At 41.4% G+C, this 25,175-nt stretch overlaps 1 protein-coding gene across 1 annotated transcript; it reads right to left on the reverse strand.

Annotated features, from left to right (window-relative positions):
* Positions 1 to 15,402: 15,402 nt before the first annotated feature.
* Positions 15,403 to 19,303, reverse strand: TMEM215 (transmembrane protein 215). Its single transcript, XM_003263441.2, has 2 exons — positions 18,997 to 19,303; positions 15,403 to 18,676 (listed from the first exon to the last, which is right to left on the reverse strand). Exon 2 carries the CDS (start codon positions 18,616 to 18,618, stop codon positions 17,911 to 17,913), a length of 708 nt encoding a protein of 235 aa, XP_003263489.1. The 5' UTR covers positions 18,619 to 18,676; positions 18,997 to 19,303; the 3' UTR covers positions 15,403 to 17,910.
* Between the last annotated feature and the right edge of the window lie 5,872 nt (positions 19,304 to 25,175).

The raw sequence follows: 25,175 nt of genomic DNA on the forward strand, positions 1-25,175 counted from the left end.
AGCCCTGCTGATGACATTGGTCAGTGAGAAGTCTACACAAGCAGCTTCCCATGATTCATAAAATAAACTGCTGAGTGAGAATCTAATTAAAAATGTTTTCAGTGTAAAAAGATGTAAATGAAAAGAATATATCTTCAAAATCCCAAAAAGTGTAGAGAGTGCAGGCAGGAGAAACGAAGTTACTTACCAAATCCTGGAGAGCTCTTGAATTTTAAAACAGGTAAATTTGTATGAGTAAAAGGACATACACTCTACATGGTAGTAAACTTCTAGAACTCTTTTCCTATAAAGAAGTGACATGATGGCAATGTGATTGTTGAGGATTATTATGGGACACATTTAGAAGTTAGTGACAGGGTGGATAGACATATTCTCCCACAAATCTTCTTAATGTTATTGGCCTCTGATAAAAGCACATATTTGTGTTACAGCTGGGGTCCCCAAACCCTGGGCCACAGACCAGTATTATGAAACCAGTCAGCACAGCAGGAGGTGAGCAGAGGGAGAAGGAGCATTTACCACCTGAGCTCCAGCCTCCTGTCAGATCAGCAGTGACATTAGGTTCTCACAGGAGAATGAACCCTATTATGAACCATGCATGTGAGGGATCTAGGTTGTGGTCTCATTATAGAATTGAATGCCTGATGAACTGAGATGGAACACTTTCATCTGGAAACCACACACCCCACCTCCTCCCCCATCCATGGAAAAATTGTCTTCCATAGAAACTGGTCCCTGGTGCCAAAAAGGTTAGGGACTGCTGTGTTATGGGACCTAAGGGTATGCATTTTATACACCAAACTCACCCTGATTCATCTATTTTCCTTAGCTCTGATTTGCTCACTTACTGTAGCAGATGTGATTGGGCTCCACCCAGACTCCCTCCTTACTATTTAAGTGCGTACCAACCCTACAGCCTTCCAGATGCAGAACCTGTGACTCTTTCCTGAGGGTTTTCTCTGGCCATTGTAGCCTGCTAAAATTGTGTACAGTGCAGTGCCTTGGAGTTAATACCTTCCGGAGAGCAGCCCTCAACTAATGGCTGGTGGGAATTGATAGATGAATACCCCAGGCTCCTTGCTCCTCAGGAAGAAGCCAGCTCTGAGGTGTGTTCTACACTGTCTCCCAAATAGAATACAGCCCTATTTGTCCACAGCTGTAACCCATTCAATAACACAACCTGATTGTTTCTTTTCCTTCCTGATCTCACTTCCCACTCCCTTACTGATGCTTTCTAGGATCATGTCCCAAATAAGCTACTTGCACTAAAATCCTTGGCTCAGTGTATGCCTCTAGGAGAACCCAGCTGAAGACACTGAATTTTTTAAAATTTTGTTGAATAGATAGGCTTTTAAATTGCTTTAATCCTACTTAGAACGTAGCGAAGTATAAATGAATAAAAATAAAGCCACAGTATTGAGTTTTATCCAACTCAGTTTTTGTAGCTTTTAATTTTATAACTTTTAATTTCAATTTCAAACATAGAAAAGGTGCAAGAGCAGCACAAAAAATGCCATATGCCATTCATCCAATTTTCCATATCCTTCATCCAGATGACCACATTTACCTATTATTTGTCTTCATCTGTTTTTGCTGCTATAACAGAATACCTGAGACTGAGTAATTTATAATGAACAGAAATTTATTGGCTCATAGCTCTGGAGGCTGAGAAGTCCAAGGTCAAAGGACAAGCATCTGGCTAGGACCTTCTTGCTGAATCATCCCATGGCAGAAGACAGAAGGGCAAAAGAAGGCAAGAGAGTATGCTTGCAGATTCAAGTCCTTTTTATAATTGCCATTAATCCATTCATGTGGGTGGAGCCCTTATAACCTAAACACATCCCTGTAAGCCCTACTTCCCAATATTATTGCCTTAGGGAATAAGTTTCCAACACATGCTTTTTGGAGGACACACTCAAACTGCAGCATCATTCTTCTGAATCTTTTGAGAGTAAGGTGCAGATATGATGCTCCTTTCTCCCTAAGTACTTCAGTATCTGTTCCATAAGAATAAAGGCATGTTTTTAATATAACCATAGCAAAATGATCAAAATCAGAAAGTTAACATTGGTACAGTACTACTTTCTAATCTAAAAACCTTATTACAATGTTTCTAATTGTCCCAATGTTGTTTAATAGCAAAATTTCCCTTTTAAGTTCAGTATCTGATCCAGGATTATGCATTGCTTTTAGTGTCATGTCTCTAGTCTCTGTTAATCTGGATCATTTCTTAGTCTTTGTTTTTTTATGACCTTGACATTTTTGAAGACTATAGACCAGTTATTTTGTAGAATGTCCCCCAATTTGGATTATTCTTATGTCTCCTCATGATTATTTTGAAATTATCCACTTTTTGGCAGAAATACTATCAAAGTGATTACATGTTCTTCTCGGCACATAATATCAAAAGGCACCATTACTGATGATATTAACTTGATCACTTTGTTAAGGTGTCATCTACCAGGTTTATCTGCTGTAAAGTTACTATTTTTCTTTTTGTAATGAATAAGTGTTTGATGGAAACATCTCATGATAAAAAGTAAAAAAATGATTAAAGTAAGAGGAGATAAGTCAAAGAGAAACAGGAGCAAGCCAGAAAGTGTTCTCCTTGACCAAATTTGGGACAATTTTATCATTAAAAAATGACAGTTACAGAATTCTACCCATTGCATAAAATGGCAATCTACAACAATTTGATTATTAAAAATAATAGTTGTTTGTCAATTATACCTCAATAAAGCTGGAAAAATGACTGTGACAGATGATAACCCATTGCATAAAATAATAGTCCATGAATTCATACTCATTTATAAATAAATAAGTGAATAAATAAAGGGAGGAGAAGGAAAAGTTCTTTATTAGGGTAGAATTACAATTGACAAATGTAGAATGAGTGAAGAAAAATGAACAGCAGTCATTAGAGTAATAATTGATTCAGGCAAGAATCATCAATGGATGCTAAAACTTTCATCATTGGGCTATAATCATATTACATCAATAATTATGTAATCAAAAATTACATAATCCAACTCACTTTTATCAAGCAAAGGGCTTTGTCAGAACTCTGTGGGGAATGGCAAACAGAAGACCACGTTCTTTTGGTCAGGCTTGGTGGCTCACACCTGCAAACCCAGCACTTTAGGAGTCTAAGGTGGGTGGATCACTTGAGTCCAGGAGTTAAAGACCAGCCTGGGCAACATGGTGAAACCCTGTGTCTACTGAAAATACAAACAATTAGCCAGATGTGATGGTGCATGCTTGTAGTCCCAGCTATTCAAGGGGCTGAGGTGGGAAGTTCACTTGAGCCCAGGAGGTCAAGGCCACAGTGAGCCCTGATTGTGCCACTGCACTCCAGCCAGGGTGACAGAGTGAGACCCTGTCTCAAAAACAAACAAACAAACAAAAAAACCATGTTCTCTCAAGACTTTATTTTTTAATTTTATTAAGTTTTTAAATTTAAAATTTTTATGGATTCATAATAGTTGTGCACATTTATGGGGTGCATGTGATAGTTTGAAATAATTATACAATGTGTAATGATCAAATTAGGATAATTAGATAATTCAGTATCCCAAACATTCACCACTTCGTTGTGTTGGAAACATTCCAAATGCATTCATCTAGTTATTTTGAAATATACAGTGAATTATTGTTAACTATAGTCACCCTATTGTGCTATTGAATACTAGATCTTATTCCTTCTATCTAACTGTATTTTTGTACCCATTAGCCAATGACTCTTTATCTCTCCTCCCCTCTACCCTTTTCAACCTCTGGTAACCATTATTCTACTGTCTACCTTCATGAGACCAATTTTTTTCAGCTTCCAGGTGTAAGTATCTGTCTCTCCGTGCCTGGCTTATTTCATCAAACATAATGTCCTCCAGATCCATCAAATGACAGGATTTTATTCTTTTTTTATGGCTGAATAGTGTTCCGTTGTCTACATGTACCACATTTTCTTTATCCATTCGTCTGATGGTAGACCCTTTCGTTGATTCCATATCTTGGCTTTTGTGAATAGGGCTGCAATAAACATGGGAGTGAATGTATCTCTTTGATATGGTGATTTCTCCCGAGACTTTATTTTATTTTATTGTTAGAGATGGGGTCTTGCTATGTTGCCCAGGCTGGTCTTGAACTCCTGTGCTCAAGCAATCCTCCCACCAAAGTGCTGGGATTACAGGCATTAGCCGCTGCACCTGGCATCCCTAGAGTTTAAATAGCATACTAGCTAATAGAGAAGATTTGTGTACACAAGCCGTTACAACACAAAAGAAATTGATGGTGTATCATATAAAATGAAGAGGAAAAGTGAAACTATCCAAGACAGAATATTAGATGGAATGCACAGTGTGTCTGACCCAGTGTGGTACTGTTTTTACATTGTCTCTCATATGCACACAGTCCCCTAACATCAAATGTTTTCGGTGAGGAAGAAAACGGGCTCTAGTCCTTGGGACTAATGAGTGAGGAGGGAGAGAGATGTCTTTGTAGGCGCTGCTACTTTGGTTTCCAAGGGAAACAGTGGTAGAAGCTGCAAAAGAAAAGGAGTGGGAAGGCTGTAGTTTAGCACAGATAGGTCATTCTACAAAGTGTCTCTACACAGGCAGTTACCTGGACTTCCTCAGAGTCCTTGGATAATAAAAATACTAAAGTGTTGGGATATTAATAAAAACCAGATTTTAATTTTTCTTTCTGAATTTCTTGGGGGAAAATCTTCATTCTTAGACTCTATTTTCTCTACAATCCATCAAAGCCTGAGTATATTTCTCTCCCAGCGCCATAGTATGGTTTTCTCTTCTGCACAGTTCACAAATCCAAGTCACAGAGAAGAAAGAAGGAAATTAGCCACTGCAATCCATGCACCAAGAGCATGATTAAAATAGTACAAAAGAAAATGATAAAGTAAACCATTCTCTATTCTGGCAGCTTGAGAAAGCTTCTGAGATCTCTAATGCAAATCTCCATTTCAAATTCACCATCAGAACCTGGTTCAGATACTTTCCCTGTGATCCCACTGCAGCAGTGCACCTGTAGCTAGGATCCTGCTGGGATCTCAGGAATGGTTTGGCAGGGAGAAGTGTTGACCAGGAATGGTTGGGACAAACCTGATCCTGGTGGAGTGGGCTTTTACCAGGCAGACAAGGAGTCTAAATCCCAGTGTCTAAAGAGGGCCCTGTCCCACTTGGGTTCCCTCATATCTCCCTCACTAAGCAAAAGGTCTGGTTTTTGTGCACATAGTCCCTGCAAGGTCTGGAGACAGGTAGGGAGTTATAAGCCCAGTTGAGCAAGTTAGGGTAGAGAACTAGTCTTCTGTTCCATCAGGGAAAGTGGAGTACACTGCCCCAAAACAGAATCTCAGTCTTAGGAATTAAATAAACTGAATTATTCCTTGATATGGTTTGGCTATGTCCCCACCCAAATCTCATCTTGAATTCCCACGTGTTGTTGAAGAGACCTGGTGGGAGGTCACTGAATCATGGGGGCAGATCTTTCCTGTGCTGTTCTCATGATAGTGAATAAGTCCTATGAGATCTGATGGCTTTAAAAAGGGGAGTTCTGGCACAAGCTCTCTCTTCTCTTGTCTGCTGCCATGTGAGACATGCCTTTCACCTTCTGCCATGATTGTGAGGCCTCCCCAGCCATGTGGAACTCTAAGTCCAATCAATCTCTTTTGTAAATTGCCCAGCCTTGCATGTGTCTTTATCAGCAGTGTGAAAACATACTAATATAGTAAATTTGTACCAGGAGTTGGATGCTGCTGAAAAGATACCCAAAAATGTGGAAGTGACTTTGGAACTAGGTAACAGGCAGAGGTTGCAACAGTTTGGAGGGCTCAGAAGAAGACAGAAAAATGTGGGAAAGTTTGGAACTCCCTAGAGACTTGTTGAATGGCTTTGACCAAAATGCTGATAATAATATGGACAATGAAATCCAGACTGAGGTGGTCTCAGATGGTGATGAGGAACTTACTGGGAACTGGAGCAAAGGTGACTCTTGTTATGTTTTAGCAAAGAGACTTGCAGCATTTTGCTCCTGCCCTAGAGATTTGTGGAACTTTGAACTTGAGAGAGATGATTTAGGGTATCTGGCGGAATAAATTTCTAAGCAGCAAAGCATTCAAGGGTTGACTTGGGTGCTGTTAAAGACATTCAGCTTTATAAGGGAAGCAGAACATAAAAGTTAAGAAAATTTGCAGGCTGACAATGCTATAGGAAAGAAAATCTCATTTTCTGAGGAGAAATTCAAGGTGGCTGCAGAAATTCACATAAGTAATGAGGAGCCAGATGTTAATCTCCAAGACAATGGGGAAAATGTCTCCAGGGCATGTCAGAGGTCTTCACAGCAGCCCCTCCCATCACAGGCCCAGAGGCCTAGGAGGAAAAAATGGTTTTGTGGGTCAGGCCCAGGGTCCCCATGCTGTGTGCAGTCTAGGGACTTGATGCCCTGCATCCCAGCTGCTCCAGGTGTGACTAAAAGTGTTCAAGGTACAGCTTGGGCCATTGCTTCAGAGGGTGGAAGCCCCAAGCCTTAGCAACTTCCATGTGGTGTTGAGCCCGCAAGTGCACAGAAGTCAATAATTGAGGTTTGGGAATCTCTGCCTACATTTCAGGAGATGTATGGAAAAGCCTTGATGCCCAGGCAGAAGTTTGTTGCAGGGGTGGGGCCCTTATAAGAACTTCTGATAGGGCAGTGTGGAAGGAAAATGTAGGGTTGGAGCCCCAACATAGAGTTCCTACTGGGGCACCACCTAGTGGAACTGTGAGAAGAGGGCCACCATCCTCCAGACACCATAATGGTAGATCCACTGCCAGCTTGCACTGTGTGCTTGGAAAAGCAGCAGACACTCAACGCCAGCCCATGAAAGTAGCTGGGAGGGAGGCTGTACCCTGCAAAGCCATAGGGGTGGAGCTGCCTAAGACCATGGGAACCCACCTCTTGCATCAGCATGACCTGGATATGCGACATAGTGTCAAAGGGGTTCATTTTTGGGCTTTAAGATTTGACTGCCCACTGGATTTCTGACTTGCATGGGACCTGTAGCCCCTTTGTTTCAGCCAATTTCTCCCATTTGGAACAGCTGTATTTACCCAATGCCTTTACTCCCATTGTATCTGGGAAGTAACTAACTTGCTTTTTATTTTACAGGCTCATAGGTGGAAGGGACTTACCTTGTCTCAGATGAGACTTTTGACTGTGGACTTTTAAGTTAATGCTGAAATGAGTTAAGACTTTGGGGGACTGTTGGGAAGGCATGATTGGTTTTGAAATGTGAGGACATGAGATTTGGGAGGGTCCAGGGGCAGAATGATATGGTTTGGCTGTGTCCCCACCAAAATCTCATCTTGAATTCTCACATGTAGTGGGAGGGATCTAGTGGGAGGCAATTGAATCATGGGGGCCCGTCTTTCCTGTGCTATTGTCATGATGGTGAATAAGTCTTGCGAGATCCGATGGTTTTAAAAAGGGGAGTTTCCCCACACAAACTCTCTCTTCTCTTGTCTGCTGCCCTGCGAGATGTGCCTTTCACCTTCTGTCATGATTATGAGGCCTTCCCAGCCATGTGGAACTGTAAGTCCAATAAACCTCTTTATTTTGTAAATTGCCCTGTCTTGGGTATGTCTTTATCAGCAATGTAAAAACAGACTAATACATTCATTAATTCAATTAAATTATTTACTGAATGTTTATTGTGTTCCAGACATTAGATCCAAATGCTGCTGCTTGGGCCTAGCTGGGCCCAGGGGCTATACCAGGCTCCTGGATGTAAAACCATTTAAAAGCAGCTGGGCATGGTAGTGCCTGCCTGTTGTTCCAGCTACTCAGGTGGATGAGTTAGGAGGATTGCTTGAATCCAGCAGTTTGAGGCTGCAGATAATGCCTGTAAACTTCATCCTGGGCAACATAGCCACATCTCACCTTTTAAAAAGTACACATGCACCAATTGAAGGAGACCTGGGACCTATATCATTGGTATAACCTGATAATTTTTTTTAGAAATGGAAGTTATGGAGGTGGCCCCAGCATTCTGTATTCCAACAAGCCCTACAGGTGATTCTGATGTATGCTAGGGCTTGAGAACCACTGGCCTACCTTAATGATATTTGCTCAGGCCTTGGGTAGGGCTAAGAATGCTCATTCAAGGTCTCGTAGGGTAGGACTAGGGAAGGCAAGGATTGTGTTTTCCAATGGGTTTCTGGTTCCTTGATATATTAAATATGCATTATAAACCTTCTTAGAACTCTTACAAAAAGTCCATACCAATTTTTGTACCTAGAGTGAAGGCAGGACCTAGCAACTATTGTTGGGTAAACTTGGGGACCTCAAAATCTAACATCTGGAAGCAAAATATGTCCAGCAGATATATATTCTTTCTGCTCATCCAAGTCTCCCTGCTGAGGGAAGAGGGGTTTGTTGGGAAATTGCTATGCAATGAATGACAAGGGCCAAGAAAATAAGGGTAATTCTGGGGGTTATGTAACTTTTTCTTCTTTCTTTTGATTCTTCAATCTTTCTGACTTCTGGAAATTTGACTTCTCTGATTGATGCTTCTAGATTTGGAAATTGGGGGTAGACTTCACAAAGTATAGTTATTTGAATGCTAGTCTTCAGAAAAGCCCCATGGAATACTGTACACTCAGTTCCTGTCTTTGTCTTTTTATGGTCATATGTGGAATCCAAAGAACGACAATGGATTTCATTGTCCATATTATTATCAGCATTTTGGTCAAAGCCATTCAACAAGTCTCTGGGGAGTTCCAAACTTTCCCACATTTTTCTGTCTTCTTCTGAGCCCTCCAAACGGTTGCAACCTCTGCCTGTTACCTAGTTCCAAAGTCACTTCCACATTTTTGGGTATAATAGAATACCACATACTGGGTAATTTATAAAAACCAGAAATTCATTTCTCACAGTTCTGGAGGCTGGAAAATCCAAGATCAAGGCACCAGCATCTAGTGAGGGCTGTTCTCCACTTCCAAGATGGTGCCTCTGGAGGGAAGGAACACTATGTCTTCACATGGCAGAAGGTGGGAGGGCAAAAAAGGGCCAAACTCCCTTTGCTAAGCCCTTTTATAATGGCATTATTCTGTTCATGGAGGTGGAGCCCTCATGATCTAAATACCTCCCAAAAGGCCCTACCTCCCAACACTGTTGCATTGGAAATTAAGTTTCCAACGCATGAACTTTGGGGGATATATTCAGACATGTGTTTTAATTTAACTTTTTATTTTTAATTGACAGATAATAGTTTTATATATTTATGGGGTAGAATGTGATGGTTTGGTACCTGTGTACATTGTACAATAATTATGTCAAGCTAATGAACATAATACATCATCTCACATGCTTGTGTTTTTATAGTGAGAACATTTAAGATCTATTCTTTTAGCAATGTTGAAAATACAATACATTATTATTAACTATGGTCACCATACTTTACAATAGATTTGGAAAACTTACTCCTTTTGTCTAACTGAAACTTTGTACCTATCCACGAACATCTCCTCATTCCCTTACTCCAGCCTCTGGTAACCACACTTCTACTCTCTACTTCTATAAGTTGAACTTTTTTGGATTCCACATATGAGACCATTCCTGAATCTTTTCACTTAGTGTTGACATCCTCCAGGTTCATCCATATTGTCACAAATGACAAAATTTCCTTCTTTTTAAAGTCTGAATATTTCATTGTGTATAATATACAATGCTTTCTTTATCCGTTCAACTGTTAGTGAAGATTTAGGTTCATATGTTGGCTATTGTGAATGGTGATGCAATAAATATGGGAGTGCAAATATCACTTCAACATACTGATTTCATTTCGCTTGTGTATATATCCAGTAGTGGCATTGCTGGATTATATGGTAATTCTACTTTTAGTTTTCTGAGGAAGCTCAATGACTGTACTAATTTACATTCCCACCGACTGTGTGCAAAGGTTCCTTTTTCTCCACATCCTCTCCAGCACTTGTTATCTTTTGTCTTTTTGATAATAACCATTTTAACAGGTGTGAGGTGATATCTTATTGTGACTTTAATTTGTATTTCTTTGATGATTAATTATTTTAAGCATTTTATACCTGTTGGTCATTTGGATGTCTTCTTTGGAGAAATGTCTATTCAAGTCCTTTGCCCATTTTAAAATTGGATTGTTTTATTGCTATTGAGTTGTTTGAGCTCCTGATATATTTTGGATATTAACCTGTTTATATGGTTTGGCTCTGTGATCCCACCCAAATCTCACCTTGAACTGTAGTAATCCCCATGTGTTGTGGGATGGACCTGGGGGTGGGGAGGTAATCGAATCATGGGGGCAGGTTTTTCCAGTGCTGTTCTCGTGATAGTGAATAAGCCTCACAAGATGTGATGGTTTTATAAAGGGGAGTTTCCCTGCACATGCTCTCTTACCTGCTGCCATGTAAGACGTCCCCTTTGCCCTTCCTTTGTTTTCCTCCATGATTGTGAGGCCTCCCCAGCCATGTGGAACTGTGAGTCAACTAAATCTCTTTCCGTTATAAATTACTCAATCTAGGGTATGTCTTTGTCAGCAGGGTGAGAACAGACTAATACACCTGTTATCATATGTATGGTTTGCAAATATTTCTCCCACTCCACAGGTTATCTTCACTCTGTAGCTTGTTTCCTTTTCTTGTGCATAAGTATTTTAGTTTGGTGAAATCCCATTGTCTATTTTTGCATTTGTTGCCTGTGCTTTTGGTATCATATCCAAAAAATCATTTGGGCCTTGAATTTTTGCAACCTGAAGGGTGACAGCCTGCTTTGAGGGGATCTCGCCTGGGAGGAGAATTGAGCACAACCTGTGTCCCTTGCTTGCTCTTGCCTCAGCCTGCAACACATTGCTGGGGTCTTAGTTCTGGCCTCTGCATTGTTGCTGGCATTTAATACCCCATTCTTCTTTCAGTGGAAAATTTTGGCTGACTTTATGCATTTAAAATTATTTAACTTTACTATCTTTATCCTTCTAATACTTCAGCTAGTCTTACTCACTTTATATTCCTATAGCTTCATAGTTTTTACTATACTTTTTAGTCTATTATTGAATAGTTTTTTGAACCCATTTGATCTTATTTATTGGATACTATTTTATATTCCTTTTAACCCTGCCCAGCAGGATATTTCTAGCTAAATATTGCCCTTATTGGAATATACACTTAAATTGAGTACATATTTATTTTCACAGCCATTTAAAATTGTATTAAAATTCTCCAACATTTTCTTTTTACTCTTTACGTTTTTAAAACATTTTCTGTTTGGTTTGTCCTCTTAGTCCATTTTCTAGCATTTGCTTCTAAAGTAGAGATGAGAAGTGGTGACGCTAGGGGGATGGAGGGGGTGGATGCCGCAACAGTGACTGGCTTAATCAGGGATTGTTGGCTCTTTTCCCCATGCCCACAATTCTGCTCATTCTTTCCCTATGCTCCCTTCCCTATACATACTTAAAGGAGGTCTTTCCTTCTATTGTTAAAAGAGACCCTGATATTCACCACAGTCAAGATAAAGAGTTACTCCAATTAAATCCTATTTTTACCTAGTCAGATAGTTGGGAAAATTCACAGGAAAAATTACACGGGTCAGAAGTTATTAAGACTGGCCTCAAATTCTGCTCACAGGAATTGCTGAACAATGCCATCTCTTGTTCCAGAACAAGCCAGGACTTCTCTGAATTACAAACCATGGTCTCTGAGTATTTACAGCTTTTATGGAGAAGGGGAGCATCACTGGGGGTGGTGGGAGAGGGTCTGCAACTCAGCCCCTCAATACTGACCCAAGAGAATACCCAGGTGGTCTTGAAGGTCTTGTTAAGAATTATTGGTGAAAAAACGTATTAGAAGGACAATAGTTAAAGCTGAGGAATTATATTTTGTTGACCTACTTGCAGGATTAACCTGAGTACATTGATTCACCTTATTTCTGGTCAGGAATTCAATGGTTGTCACATGCTCCTAGAACCACCAGCTCTTATCACGTGTTTGATGCAGTCTCTGACTCATGGAGTGGAAGTTAGGTCAATCATGGAGGTAGGGGAAAATGTTCTGGAAGGATTTCTTTCTTTCTTCTTGTTATATAAGACATGGTTTTCCTGAAGAAACAATATACTAAATAAAAGTTAGGGTCCCAACCAACAGAAGCCAATTTTAACCCACATTGTTGCTGACTATATTCAACTTGAAAAAGAAAGTAGGCTTTGAGGGTGACCTAAATGGTGCAATTTAGAGTTTTCACTGAGCAAAATGGAATAAATGAGTGTGTCAGGGGGTGAAGTAGGGGATTGGAAAGATGGATAAAATGTGATCCCTGCCTTCAAGGAACTCACACTACAGTTGGAGAGACAGATACCTGTGCAACTAATGTGTGTGATGGTAGTGGTGGAGGATGTTGTGAGGCCAGAGAATAGCAGAAGGATTAGTTCTGAGTCAGAAAATCCAGAAGATGGTGGAAGATGTGGCAGCTTCTCCTTGAAGGACGTTAGGGCCTTACGCAGCACAGGGGTGAGGACAGGGCATCTGAGGCACAGAAAATGGTTGGGGCAAAGCCTTAGGGTGGTCAACTGCAGGGCACAATCAGGAATATTCAAGAAGCTCCCGCAGGGGATGGGAGGTTGTTCTGAAAAGCAGAGGAACAGAGTGGGCCTTTCTGAGTCGGTCTGGTGGTCTAATCACTTATACAGAAAATAATGGCCAGGTGCAGTGGCTGACGCCTGTAATCCCAGCACTTTGAGAGGCTGAGGCTGGTGGATCACCTGATGTCAGGAGTTCGAGACCAGCCTGGCCAACATGGTGAAACCTCGTCTCTACTAAAAATACAAAAATTTGCCGTTTGGTGGCAGGTGCCTGTAATCCCAGCTACTGGGGAGACTGAGGCAGGAGAATTGCTTTAAACCTAGGAGATGGAGGTTGCAGTGCTCCAAGATCATGCCACTGCACTCCAGCCTGGACGACAGAACAAGACCCTGTCTCAAAAAAAAAAAAAAAGAAAGAAAGAAAGAAAATAATTGCCCATACTTTTCATGTTAAGATACAGGCAGGTGAATTTCAAAAGCCTAGTTTTTTCAAACAAATGTGGTCTTGCCTCCTACTGAAGAGTTGTCTTATGTACAATAGCTCATTACCATGAAAAATAAGAAAGTGATTAATTGCAAAATTATCTTTTATGTTCAACTTTCTAAAGATAGATTTGTCAAAGAGCAGCACAGGAGATTTTTAATAGCTTTATGTACTGTTTTGTAATCGGTTCCTTTTGTAACTCTGTACCTTATTAGGGATAAAGCATACAAAGCTTCGTAGTATCACTGAGAATACCAAGTCTGCAGCCTCTAATCTGGGGTCGGGGAAGGAATAAAGAGAAAAATAAAAAAAGAATCCCTAATAAGGGTCAGTCCCAGGAATAACTTGCCAAAGACTGTGGATATCTAACATCAGTGCCTGCCTGTTTGTGCATCTGGGCAGCATCATGTACACATTTCTTTTGGTTGGGTGCCCATAGAGTGAGGACCCTGCGGTAGGTCATGAGAAATCAAAGTCATGGTCTCAGACTTAATGGTGTCTACATGATTTTATGTGAACTGGACAAGAGGTTGAATGGAATCTAGTCTTTTATTAAGATATTTGGGCAAACCAAGCATTTGTCCCCATTTCCATCCTCAGTTTAGTTTTTCCCATTAGGAAACTGAAACACAGAAAACTCAAGGGCAGAGTCTGTCAGATTCCTGAAATTCCTGTTCATTTGTAAGTCACTGATAGGCAACAATACATATACATATGAAATACAGTCTATTATAAAATATATGATGAGGTACTTTAAGAAAATGCTTTTGGCCTATTACAAAGTCATTATTATTGTTTACATCTATTTATCATTTTGCTTGTTGAACACGATGCTCTTGAAGACTGACACCACTGTAATCTAATTGTGAGAAACACACCACTGGTATCTTAGCTGGGGAAATGTTCCATCTTACTCCTAAACATACTAGTTCTGGTCCTGATGGGAGGATCTTTTGGAAGAAGCGTCGTTTTGTTTCCCACCCTGAGTCTTATATCCACATGAGTGAAGGGAAGACCCACACAATATGGAGAGTTCCATCCGTTTACACATTTCTGCCTCCTCTCTCTCATCCACATGGAGATAGCTGTTCAATAGTAAAGTTCTTCTCTATTGGCATATAACAAATAATATAGCAGTGTAACCAGCAATAGGAAAAAGACATACAAAGTCATCCATAAAACTTAGTATCTTGCCAGCAATAAGGAATGGCATGATAAATTATGGAACATCACTAAAATGGCGTATTACACAATTGTTCATTGATAATTAGAAATACTACATAGAAACATGGAAACATGCTTGGAATATAATTAAAAGAGAAAAGACAAACACACTATTATAATATGTATGCTGCATATGCATGTGGAGGAAGCCTGGAAGATTATATACCAAAATAGAAACACAGTAGTTGCTTTAGGGTAGTGAGGTTGTGGGTTTTCAGAAACCTTTTCTTTAATGTGATAAAATACTAGTATTAATAATAGTTAATTCACCAAATAAATGATGTTGTGGGTACAGAGGGAGGCTATTAATAAATAAGTAGAGCTTGGACATTGCAAAAGAGAAAAAACATTGAACAGAATGAATCTTCCTTTCCTACATTTGTCATCTCAGTGGATATTAAGATCCATAGTATTGAAAACATTTTCAAAGCAGCTGCTTAGCATGGTTTGGAAGAGAGCCTGAACTTAACTGTATCTGGATTTTGTTTGCCAAGATGACTGCAACAGAAAATAAATCTTAAAACAGATGTCTAATATGCTCTCGTTTGAGTATCTTGTCTGAATTCTCACTTAAGAATCAAGAAGCAGTTTGGAAAAACAACCTATGTGCACAATAAGTAGGCATACAGAGCAAGAGAAATTCAGTAGAAAAATTTTGAAAATAAAATGCCTATTCAAAGTCAAGTTGCAATGTCTATTTGGATTAACAGCAAAATAAAGTATTGCCTACTTAAATTTATATCTGTGTAGGAGCTCTTAAAGGCTACCAGGAACAATCCTCATGTCTATTATATTGATAAGAACAATTTGCTAAAACTGTCTAACTCATCGGAATGAGTTGCTGTCTTTTCCTCTAAAGAGCTGAGACACTTTTTTTCTCTTTCTCTTCTACCTCTGTTCAAAAAAATGTGGCTTTTACCCTTTTTTTTGTGTGTATATTTTTTTTTTACTTTGGAAGTTTAACTCTGAATAGTACTTACAAGTATTGATTTGGGGCACCAGGCTACCTTGTTGCATATTGAAAGTGGTTGGTTAATATGTTAGGAGAAATTCACACACACAATCATACATTTTATTCTCACTGGTCAAAGTTAAAACCTTTCACACCAACATTTGCAAACCTTTATTTTAGCACGGGAAAATATTTCCTCAAATGCATACTTAAATACCTTAAGTATCTTAAGTACGTAATGGGAGAAGAAACATGAAATAGGTTTTTTTCTGAAGTAGAACTTGAAAACAAGATAAAATACCTTATATCTCTAAACTAGTAGTTGACCCTCAATCTGGAAAGAGACAGAATGATATAAAGGAATTTGAAATGGTCCCAAGAAATCAGAAAAGTAACTTTTCCAACCCCCAAACCATACCTGACACTGCAAGCATCTTCTTTCAGAAAATCGCAGCATTATTGTCTAAGATTTGCTGAGTCTCTGTGAACATGTCTCTGTCTCACTGTCTCCTCATCTCTAACAGTGACAAACATCTTAAAGGAAGTTTTTATTCCTAAGGAGTTATTCAATAGTTCTCACCATTATAAAAATATGATTCTCTGTTTTCAAAATGCATTACAATTATTAAAAGTTACTGTGATTTTAGGAAACTATCTCTCCCCATCCCGAATGCAAATGTCAATCACATTTAGTGCAAGGTTGTGTATTAGATTACTTTGAGTTATACCAACATTTTAAGTTTTCTCCTCAAAAATATTTTACTCTGATTATGTTCATTTTATTCTCAGGAATGTATTGTGTTGAATAATCTGCTTTCATACATCTACAAAATTCTTTTTTGAGTAGTAGCAGTGCAATCTATGTCACATAATTATCATAAATTTTATAACTTTGGCATGCATTTTGCTATAACTCATTTCCTGGCAATATATAAAGTGCCTTTGACATAACACCATAGAATATTTAAACTGAAAATGAATGATAGAAATAATTGAGTGTAAATCAGTTCCCCCTCCCTTCACAGAGTAAGAAACTCAGGTGTAAGAAGATAAAATTTGCCCAAGATCATGCATCTCATTTCTGATATTTAAGCCCTACTAAAATAATTACATATTTTTGATCCTGAACTTGACTTGAAAATTATGATTTTTTTAAAATAGCATGATCCTTAAGACAGAACAATTGCTATACTTAAGAAAGAATTCCAGAGTTGGAATTGAAGTACACAAAACATATATGCCCAAATTTTTGTCCTCAATTCCCCTTTTGGGAGAAAGTAACTAAGACTATATGATCACTTAAAATGATCATTCTTTGAAGGATACAAAATACTTCTGATCTTCAAGATGAACTCTATCACCATTCCTATATATAATTCATATTTTTCTTCACCAGGGATCAAATGGCATTCTGCTTGATAGCCTTCTTATCTATTGCAGTTGAGCAAGTGAAACAGAAAGCACATTTTAGGATATCATTGTGATTTGTTGTTTTCCTCAGCAGCAAAAATGTATGAAATAAAGAGACTTTTATCATGCAATGTTCACTGATCAGGTGAGCTTAATAAAATCTGGGCTTCAGTTAAATTTAGTAGATGAGCTCTTGTTTCACTGGCTTTTACAGTCTGTGAGAGGAGTTGAACAAATGTACAAATAATGACACTTCCAAAGGTTTAACCATTGCATTTCATACAAATTATGTGCAACGTTCAAGGCTAATGTGTAGACTTTATAGTTTTCAGATTTTAAAAGGTATATAGGAATGGTAATTATCAGTACATGTCTGCCAATGTTAAAGACTTGGATATATATGTAAAATTCATTTTGTCTTGATGAAAACAAATTCCAATCTATGAAAGTATCATATCAAGTAATGTTGCACCTGGTAAGGAAATAATACATGAATGATAGTAAATATTTAGAAAAAACCCATTTCAGATAAAGACGCAATAAATGGATTTAAATGAAGAGTTTAAGAAGTAACATAGCCATCTAAAAATGTTAACTTTTCACATAGCTGGTCGCACTTATTTTACTTTATTAGAGACCACGATCTTGTCAGACAATAATGCCACAAGACTCAGTTACATAATCCAACTGTCTTTAACTACTCTTTTCCCAAAAACCATCCCATCTAAGGAGGGTTTAACTCTTACATCTTGATTTTTTTTTCTTTCAGCAAATACCAAGTGTGATAAGCTTTTCACCAGGCAAAAATTATTTTATATAACAGATCATTAATTTTATTTTCAATTTATTCAAACATAAAGCAGCTCAGTTTCCGTATGGTCAGCTCATGCATCATTTGATGCCTCACATCTGCAGCCCACTCTAGATTTATCTTGCTCTCAGCTGGTCCTGGATAGCACTTTTTGGGTTATTTTACAAAACATTTAACATTGTGTAAATTGTTAAGAAGCAACTGGAGTAGCTTCCTTTCCTACCCACTGCCTCTTCCAGTGTCCTTAACCTTTATCACCCTTCCCTAAAATGTGTCCCCAACATGCCTATTTACATGACTCTTGGGTACCAGAGGTTATCACACCCATCACATACCAGGTCAATTTCTAATAGTGTGAAGGCTCTCCAAGCAGAGCAATTTCCTTCCACGGGGAGCTGGGCTTAGTCATATTCTATCAATCCAGCCACCTTTGTATGCAGAGATTAGACGATGGTCTCGTGGTCCCACCTGCCTTGTATCTGATTGATGTAACAACAGTATCGGTCATAGGGGCTGTTCTGCTTGTAGGAGCAAACGATGATACTGTCCTGGGGCACAAAGAAGATGCTGTCCTCAGGCTCAGGGCACTCAGATCTGTCCCTTGCTGAGCACTTGACGTCCAAGGCACTGTAGGCGAGGGAACTGCCCGAGGGGCAGTAGCCGTCCAGGTATCTGGACGTCTCCTCCTGATGCCCACTCTGGACAAGGCTCTGGCATTCTTCTTCCTCCGTGGGTGTGGGGGTGTTGATGGAGCTGGCCACGGACACCTCACCCTGGCCTTGTAGGGGAGGCTTCCCCCTGAGGCCCGCCTTCTTAGCCAGCTCATCTGAGCTCCCCTTGCCGGATTCTAGGTCTGAAGGGGTCCTCAGCAGCTCCACCACCTCCTTGTCTTTGGGTTTCCGGAAGCAGGGCAATTTGCGGACCCACAGCAGCTCGTTCTCTGGCCACTTGGTGCATCCCTCGGTTTTCCTGGCCAGGGCAATGGCTGCGATGCCTGGTAGGCAGATGGCTGGCCCGATGGCCAGGAGGGGGATGTTTCCCAAAGTCTCCCCTTTCATCCCAGAGACGGTGAACATGAAACCAAAGACCAGGAAGACACTGACCAGAGCCACCACCAGCCCAGTCCTCGGGTTAATGTCATCAGGCCGCATCTTTCACTCCATCCAGGTTGGGGGCTGCTTGCTGACCAGGGAGCAGCGTTCCTCTATTCTGTCAGAGATGAAACCACAGTGCGTTAAAAAAAAATCCAAGTCAAGCTCCCACCCACCAACTCTTGTCTCTCTTTTGCCCTTTGTCCCCGACTTGCTTCTTGACTTTTAGTCTTGATCTCTGTCTCTGTATCTCTCTTGCAATCTCTCTGTCTCTCTCTCTGCGTTTCTCTTGCAATCTCTCCCTGTTTCTATTTCTACTCGTTCTCTCCGTCCCCTCTCCCTCCCTCCCTTTCCTGTGCCCTCCCTCTCTTCCTCTCATTATTGCAACCTCTGTCTCTCTCTCATATCAACAAGCACCGGCTGGGGTCAACGAGGTACCTGAGGTTTCCTGCCCTCTCCAGGAAGTAGGGAAAGAAGCCAGGCTGTCTCCTCAGAAACCTCCACAGCAGCTGCCCCCTCGGCTCGCTCCCCTGGTTCTGGGAGGAAAGCCTGGTTTCCCCCACGGACTCTGCATCGGGGAGGTGGAACGTGGGAGAGCGGCTCTCCCAGCAGTGCCCGTCGGTCCCGGTGCTGTGCAAGCAGAGCCCGGCGCCAGCTCAGCGCGCAGAGCGCGGGGCGCGGGAGGAGGAAGGAGCACTGAGTCTGGGAAAGAGGGGACGCGGCGCGAGCCTGGCCTTGTTACATCACTGTCAGAGCAGGCTCAGAAAACGCAGACAGACGCGCGGGGGCGCGAGGGGGTCAGCCCCAGAGAGAGGCCACCCGGCGGCAGGCGCTGCCCGGGGTCTCGTCGGGGCTGCTGGGAGCGGCCGGGGTTTGTGCCGCCGCCGTTCCGGAGGCTGAGCAGGGCGACCTGACCCGCTTCCGTGCCTGGAAAGGGTCTGGGGCGCGAGGCTGCCAGTAGCCGGAGTCGGAAACCAGGGTCGGTTTGCCCACGGGGCAGCCGTTGGAATGTCCGAGCTCGGGCTCCCAGTCCGGGATCCGAGGAGTTAGGTGCCAGCTGGAGATGTCCCTCGGGGACCCGCACCCTTCTCCAGCTACAAATCCGGGTGACTGACGGCAGGCCCAGGGGCTGCCCGACCGCCCTTCTCACAACCCCTCGACTCAGGGCGCGGGGGGTGTGTGTCCCTCGGGGAGCCGGTGCCCGAGGACTGCTTTGGTCCCGGCTCTGGGCGGTGGCGGCGCGCGAAGGCGCTCTTGCAGCGGAGCGACTGCGCCGTGGGAGCGCACAGAACCAGCGCCCAGACGGAGTGGGTTAGTGGTGAGGGGTGGGTGCCAGGCTAGTCCGGGCCTTGGGGGAGTCTCCGGAGTCCCCGTGGCTTTCCAGCTCCAGGCTGGGGAGAGGGTGACCTTGGAGCCGGGATTTCACTTCTACAGCGCCGTGGTGCCAGGCGGACAGGGAGAAGGGCTCCCTGGCCCCCAGTTCACGAGGAGAAGGGGCCTTGACCGGTCAGGACCACCACCCTACGACGCCGCTCCAGCTCTGGGCGATTCTCTCCTCCCTTGCTGAAGCAGGCGTTGGGAGCCTGCGTTCCTCCCGCTCTGGTAGTTGGCAGAAGCAGATGGAGTCCTCTGGCCCCAGGGGGCAAGACTGGCTTTGGCTGTGATTCTTCAACAGGGCTGCCCATTTAGGATAGAGGAGGGCGGTGGAGAACAGGTTGGTGAGCGGTACATGCTTTCATGTCAAGACACTGCTTTACTGGAAAGAATTTTCACATCCAGGCCTTCCGCAGTTAAACTAGCTGTATGTTCCTGGGCAAGTGACTTAACCCCTCTGAGAATCAGTCGTCCTATTTGTAAAATGTGATTAATACCAAATATATGAGGAAACATTGTGAGGGTTAAATAAACGTAAAGTTTCCAGCACAGTGCTTGGTACATAGTCTGTGTACAAAAATTACACACACATGCACACACGTACACATGTATATGTATGTATATTTGTCATCATAATTAGTGTCTTCATCATGTATGACAGGAGCCAAACAAATCATAAAGGCTGTGAGACTAAGGACTTTTTATCCACTAGGCGATGAAGAACCCTTGATGTATTTTAATCAAAGATCAATATAAAAACATTCCAGTTTGACTGAAAGGGGCGGCAGGTGAGAGCATAGGTTGGAGCTGGTAAGTCTGGAAGCCGGGAGTCTTGTTCAGTAAGCTGAGCAGTTCAGTAAGCCGGGCAAGACATGATGTGGCCTTAACAATGTCGGGCTGGTAGAGGAGTTGGAAGGAAGCAGATCTGAGGGTATTTAAGGGTTGAATGAAGTGTCTTGGAGCACACTGACGTGAGATGAAGGGAGGAGCCAAGGTCAACTCCCAACTTTCTCACTTTCAAAGGGGTGGATCAGGAAGCAGATCCTTCTCATTTTCCACTCCATCATCTATTTTGTATCTTTTGTACTCATGATCATTAGACAGCTGCTGCACCTTTAGGCATAGAATCATTTAGGAGGGAAGAAAGGAGAAAATGCAAAGGATAAAAGTGAGGTACCAGTTCTTTGGCCACTTGTATGAGGACAATAATAATTTTCCTGGCAGCCCCCCCAAGTAGATAGGCATCTGCTTATAATCAACCAGAGATGGATGAGCTTTGGGATACAAAGGTACCTGGGAAATTGTTGTTTATTTATTTACCAGATCCACTGATGGTCTGAAAAAAGGGTTTGGTTTAAAAGGAAAAAGGGAGAAAGAATACTGGGGAAGCAGCTTGCTACGTGTGTTACAATTACTAAAAACTTTTCACTTCTTAAAACCGTCTCTTTTACTGACATCATTCTATCCTAGTTTTCTTCCTATCTCCCTGGTCACTCATTTGTAGGCTACTTTATAAACTCCTATTTTATTTATTTTTATTTTAACAAACCCCTTAGATATTGATGTTCCGTGGATTCTATTCTTGCTTCTCCCCTTTCCTGATTTCTCTTCTCTTCCTTCTCATTCTATAATAGCCTCGAACAGCCTGAATAAGCTGATGACTCCCAAAACTCTCTCTTTAGCTTTGTCCTTTTCCCTCAGCCCCAAATCTATAATATCCAACTGTCTGCTTGATATCTCTAATCTGGATGGTATGCAGACACCTCACACTTGTTAGGGACTTTAGACTTCAGGGATTTAGACTTTAGCGATTATGATCTATGGGGATTTCAACATTAGGGATTGTGGGGTTTGGGATTGTGTCCTTTGGGATTATGTTCCAAACCCAACCCCATCATTCCTTCCATTTGCCAACTGAGAATATTTGCAATTGTTCTCTACTCCTTTCTCTCCCTAACAGCCTACATCCAGTAAGTCACCCAAGTCATTATAGTTTTACCTCCTAAGTCCCTTGATTATCCCCTGTTCTGGTGGTGACCCTGGGAAAATAACTTTACCTTCCTGTATTTCAACTTCTTAATGAAACAAAGACTTTGAATGAGGTGCTAGGTAAGATTCATTTTAGCTCTAATGTTCCTTGGTCCTCTTGTAGTTACTTCTGCAGGGTTGAGCTGATGTCAGTGTTGTGGAGGTATTTCGACAATAGTGCTGGAAATAAAGTTGGGTCCTAAAGAAGCAAGATTGCTGAGTGGAGACCTCCTCTCACTTGTACAAACATCTAGTTCTTTTCTGATTTTTAAGCCATGCAGTTTATCTACTTAGGCATTAGATAAGACCCGTGCATAAAACCACAGGAAACTTCAATTGCTGTTTAATTATAAGCCTCATTTTCAAAGCAATTCCTTCTTAGAGGTAATTTCAGATGGTCTTTGAACAGCAGGTATACTTGCCCAAGTCAGCGGCAACAGTGGGTAGGGATTGGAGACATCACTCAGGGTCACAATACTCAGAGACAGATGAGGCGTTCTTAGTATTTAATTTCTTGCCTGTATAGTCTGGATTTTAAAACCTTAAGCCGTTCTTGCAATCCTGTAAGCATATACAGCCATGTACAAAGGCTTTTTCTTTGAAGAGCAAGGAATTCAGGCTGAAATGAGACTTTGGCATGTGGGTGTTTCAGAAGGAAACAGAACCTTTTATTTCTGAAACTATGGAAATCATGGCATGTTAGCCTTTGAAGATACCCTGTAGTATGTCTACTCCAACTTCTTTATTGTACAGATGAAGTCTAGAAAGGCTTCATTCATCCAATATTACTTGAGTATTTATTGTGTGCTTAGCATTGTGCTGGGTGCCGGGGGTACAAGTCAAATATGACATGGTCTGCCTTTATAGAACTCACACCCTCATAGCAAGTTGTGTGTATGTCAGGATAGGACAGATTATGTGATGACAACAAAAGACCTCCAGTTCTACAAAAGCTACATGCTCATAATATTATACATGTCTGTAATGGGCCAGCTACTGCCTCTCTCCATGTCATCTTCACTCTGATGTTCAGATTGACAGAGCAGCTTACATTTGGGACACAGCCAATCTTGTAGCAGAGGGACAAAAGAGCAGGACAAACCACATGCTGGCTGGTAAAGTGTATTCCCTAGACTTTGCCATCACCCCCATCTCTCAGGTTCCTCTTCCTTTTGCTTCACTTCTTCCTTCCAGCTCAGCTATCCAACCCTAAAGGGATAATAGAGACCAGGCCTGGTGGCTCACGCCCATAATTCCAGCACTTTGGGAGGCCAAGGTGGGCAAATCACCTGAGGTCAGGAGTTCAAGACCAGCCTGGCCAACATGGTGAAACCCCATCTCTACAACAAATACAAAAATTAGCAGGTGTGGTGGCGTGTGCCTGTAGTCTCAGCTACTCGGGAGGTTGAGGCAGGAGAATTGCTTGAGCCTGGAGATGGAGGTTGCAGCAAGTCGAGATTCAGCCATTGCACTCCAGCCTGGGTGATAGAATGAGACTCCATCTCAAAGGATAGTAGAGTTTTTGGAACTTCTGAAACTTTGAAGGCTAAAGATGGAAATTTTTGTCTAGTACCATACAAATTCTGTAGTTGTTTTCTCTGAGACTGACAGATGCTTCACTTTCTGCTGGAGACTCATCTAACATCAATGTCTTACTCCCTGGTGTGGGCTCAGTCCTTTCCTAGTGTGATGGAAGGAGAAGACAGACCTGGAGGTACAGGAAATGTGATGGCCAAATAAAGCCTGGGCCTGTTTTAGCCTGTTCCTTCTCTAGACTTTTCCCAATGTCTGTCTGCCCTCTTCTAGCCTTTCTGTCTCTTCTGGGTTTGAATTTTTAGGTCTGGAGCCTGAAAACCCATTAAACATGGATCCTGCCTACCTTCCCTCTGTATTAGGAATGCTCTTTTGGTTGTAGTAACATAAACTACAGCTAGCCTGAGTCAGAAAAAAAAAGAGGCCTTTTTTTTTGGGACTTTTCTGAGAGCTCAAGGGCAGGAATGTAGCTGAACGTCTAAAAGAGTCAAAATTGGAGACTCAAACATTACCGGGTATTTCTCTCAGATGCTTGTTTCTCTTCTCTCTGTGTCTACTTTGTTGGTCTCTTTCTTTGTACAGATCCATTTCCTCCCTTTATCTGGTATCCATGTGGAAAAGCATGGCCCCAGTAGCTCCAGTGTGTCCATGTTACCAATCTGGTCACCTAGAGGCAGACAAGGCGGTGATCTCTCAATTTTGAAGTCCCAGGAAAAGAATTCATTGTATCATTTTGGGACAGGTGCCCATTCACAGTCCAGTCAGCTGTTAGGTGACTTAGCTGCCAGGAACTCCTTTATTGTAACAATAGGATAGGAAGGAAGTAGTGGCCAGAGGAAAAGAGTGGAGTGATTTTCTGGTGGCTGAGCTGTCAACTGAAGATGTACCTGGTGTATATTCAGCTACTTAACATCCTTCTAGAGTTTAAACTCTTTGAGAGCAGAATCCATAGCTCCAAATTTCATATAGAGATTGGGGACATATCTCATAACAAGACAAATTATAAGCATAATATGCTCTGCTAAAGGAGAGTATCAACAAGAAATGTATAGAGCTGAAGCCTAGAAAACTAGGAGGTTTTATTGAGATATATTAAATAAAAATGGAATAAATGGCATATTTATTAGTGGAAAGACTATGGTAGAAATTCCAACTCTTCCCCATTTAATTTATATGTTTAGCACAAGTCCAATTAAAATCTCAAATGGAAATTTTCTTGGACCTTGAAAAAATGACTTTTAAAGTTCATCTGGGAAATCACACATATAAATAGTAAAAATGGTTTGAGAGAGAAAAGCAATGAAGTCAGGGCTTTATTAACCATCTATGAAACTAAATTTAATCACTACAATAATTAAAGCTATCTGGTATGGTGCAAAAAAAGTCACACTTATCAACAGAGTAGAAGGGAGATGTTGGAAATAGTACTATGTATTTATTAGAATTTAGTTCAAGGTAAAGGAAGCATTACAGACCCAATGGTTTTGAGAAAATTGAGTATTTTGGAAAAAAGATCTTGTTTTGGGATGACATTAGGACGATTCTCCACCCCCTGCCCCCAGAGAAAGATAAAATTAAAATATTGTGACTGTTGTCTACTGTTCTTGAGTCAGTTATATACTTATATGTTCCTTTTTTTTTTTTTTTCTGAGACAGAGTCTTGCTCTGTCACCCAGGCTAGA

The sequence above is a fragment of the Nomascus leucogenys genome, chromosome 8, assembly GCF_006542625.1.
Source record: "Nomascus leucogenys isolate Asia chromosome 8, Asia_NLE_v1, whole genome shotgun sequence".
NCBI classification, from domain to species: domain Eukaryota; kingdom Metazoa; phylum Chordata; class Mammalia; order Primates; family Hylobatidae; genus Nomascus; species Nomascus leucogenys.

Coding starts and splice junctions, on each gene's coding strand:
- TMEM215 (XM_003263441.2), bottom strand. CDS start 18,618: ATGCGGCCTGATGACATTAACCCGAGGACTGGGCTGGTGGTGGCTCTG.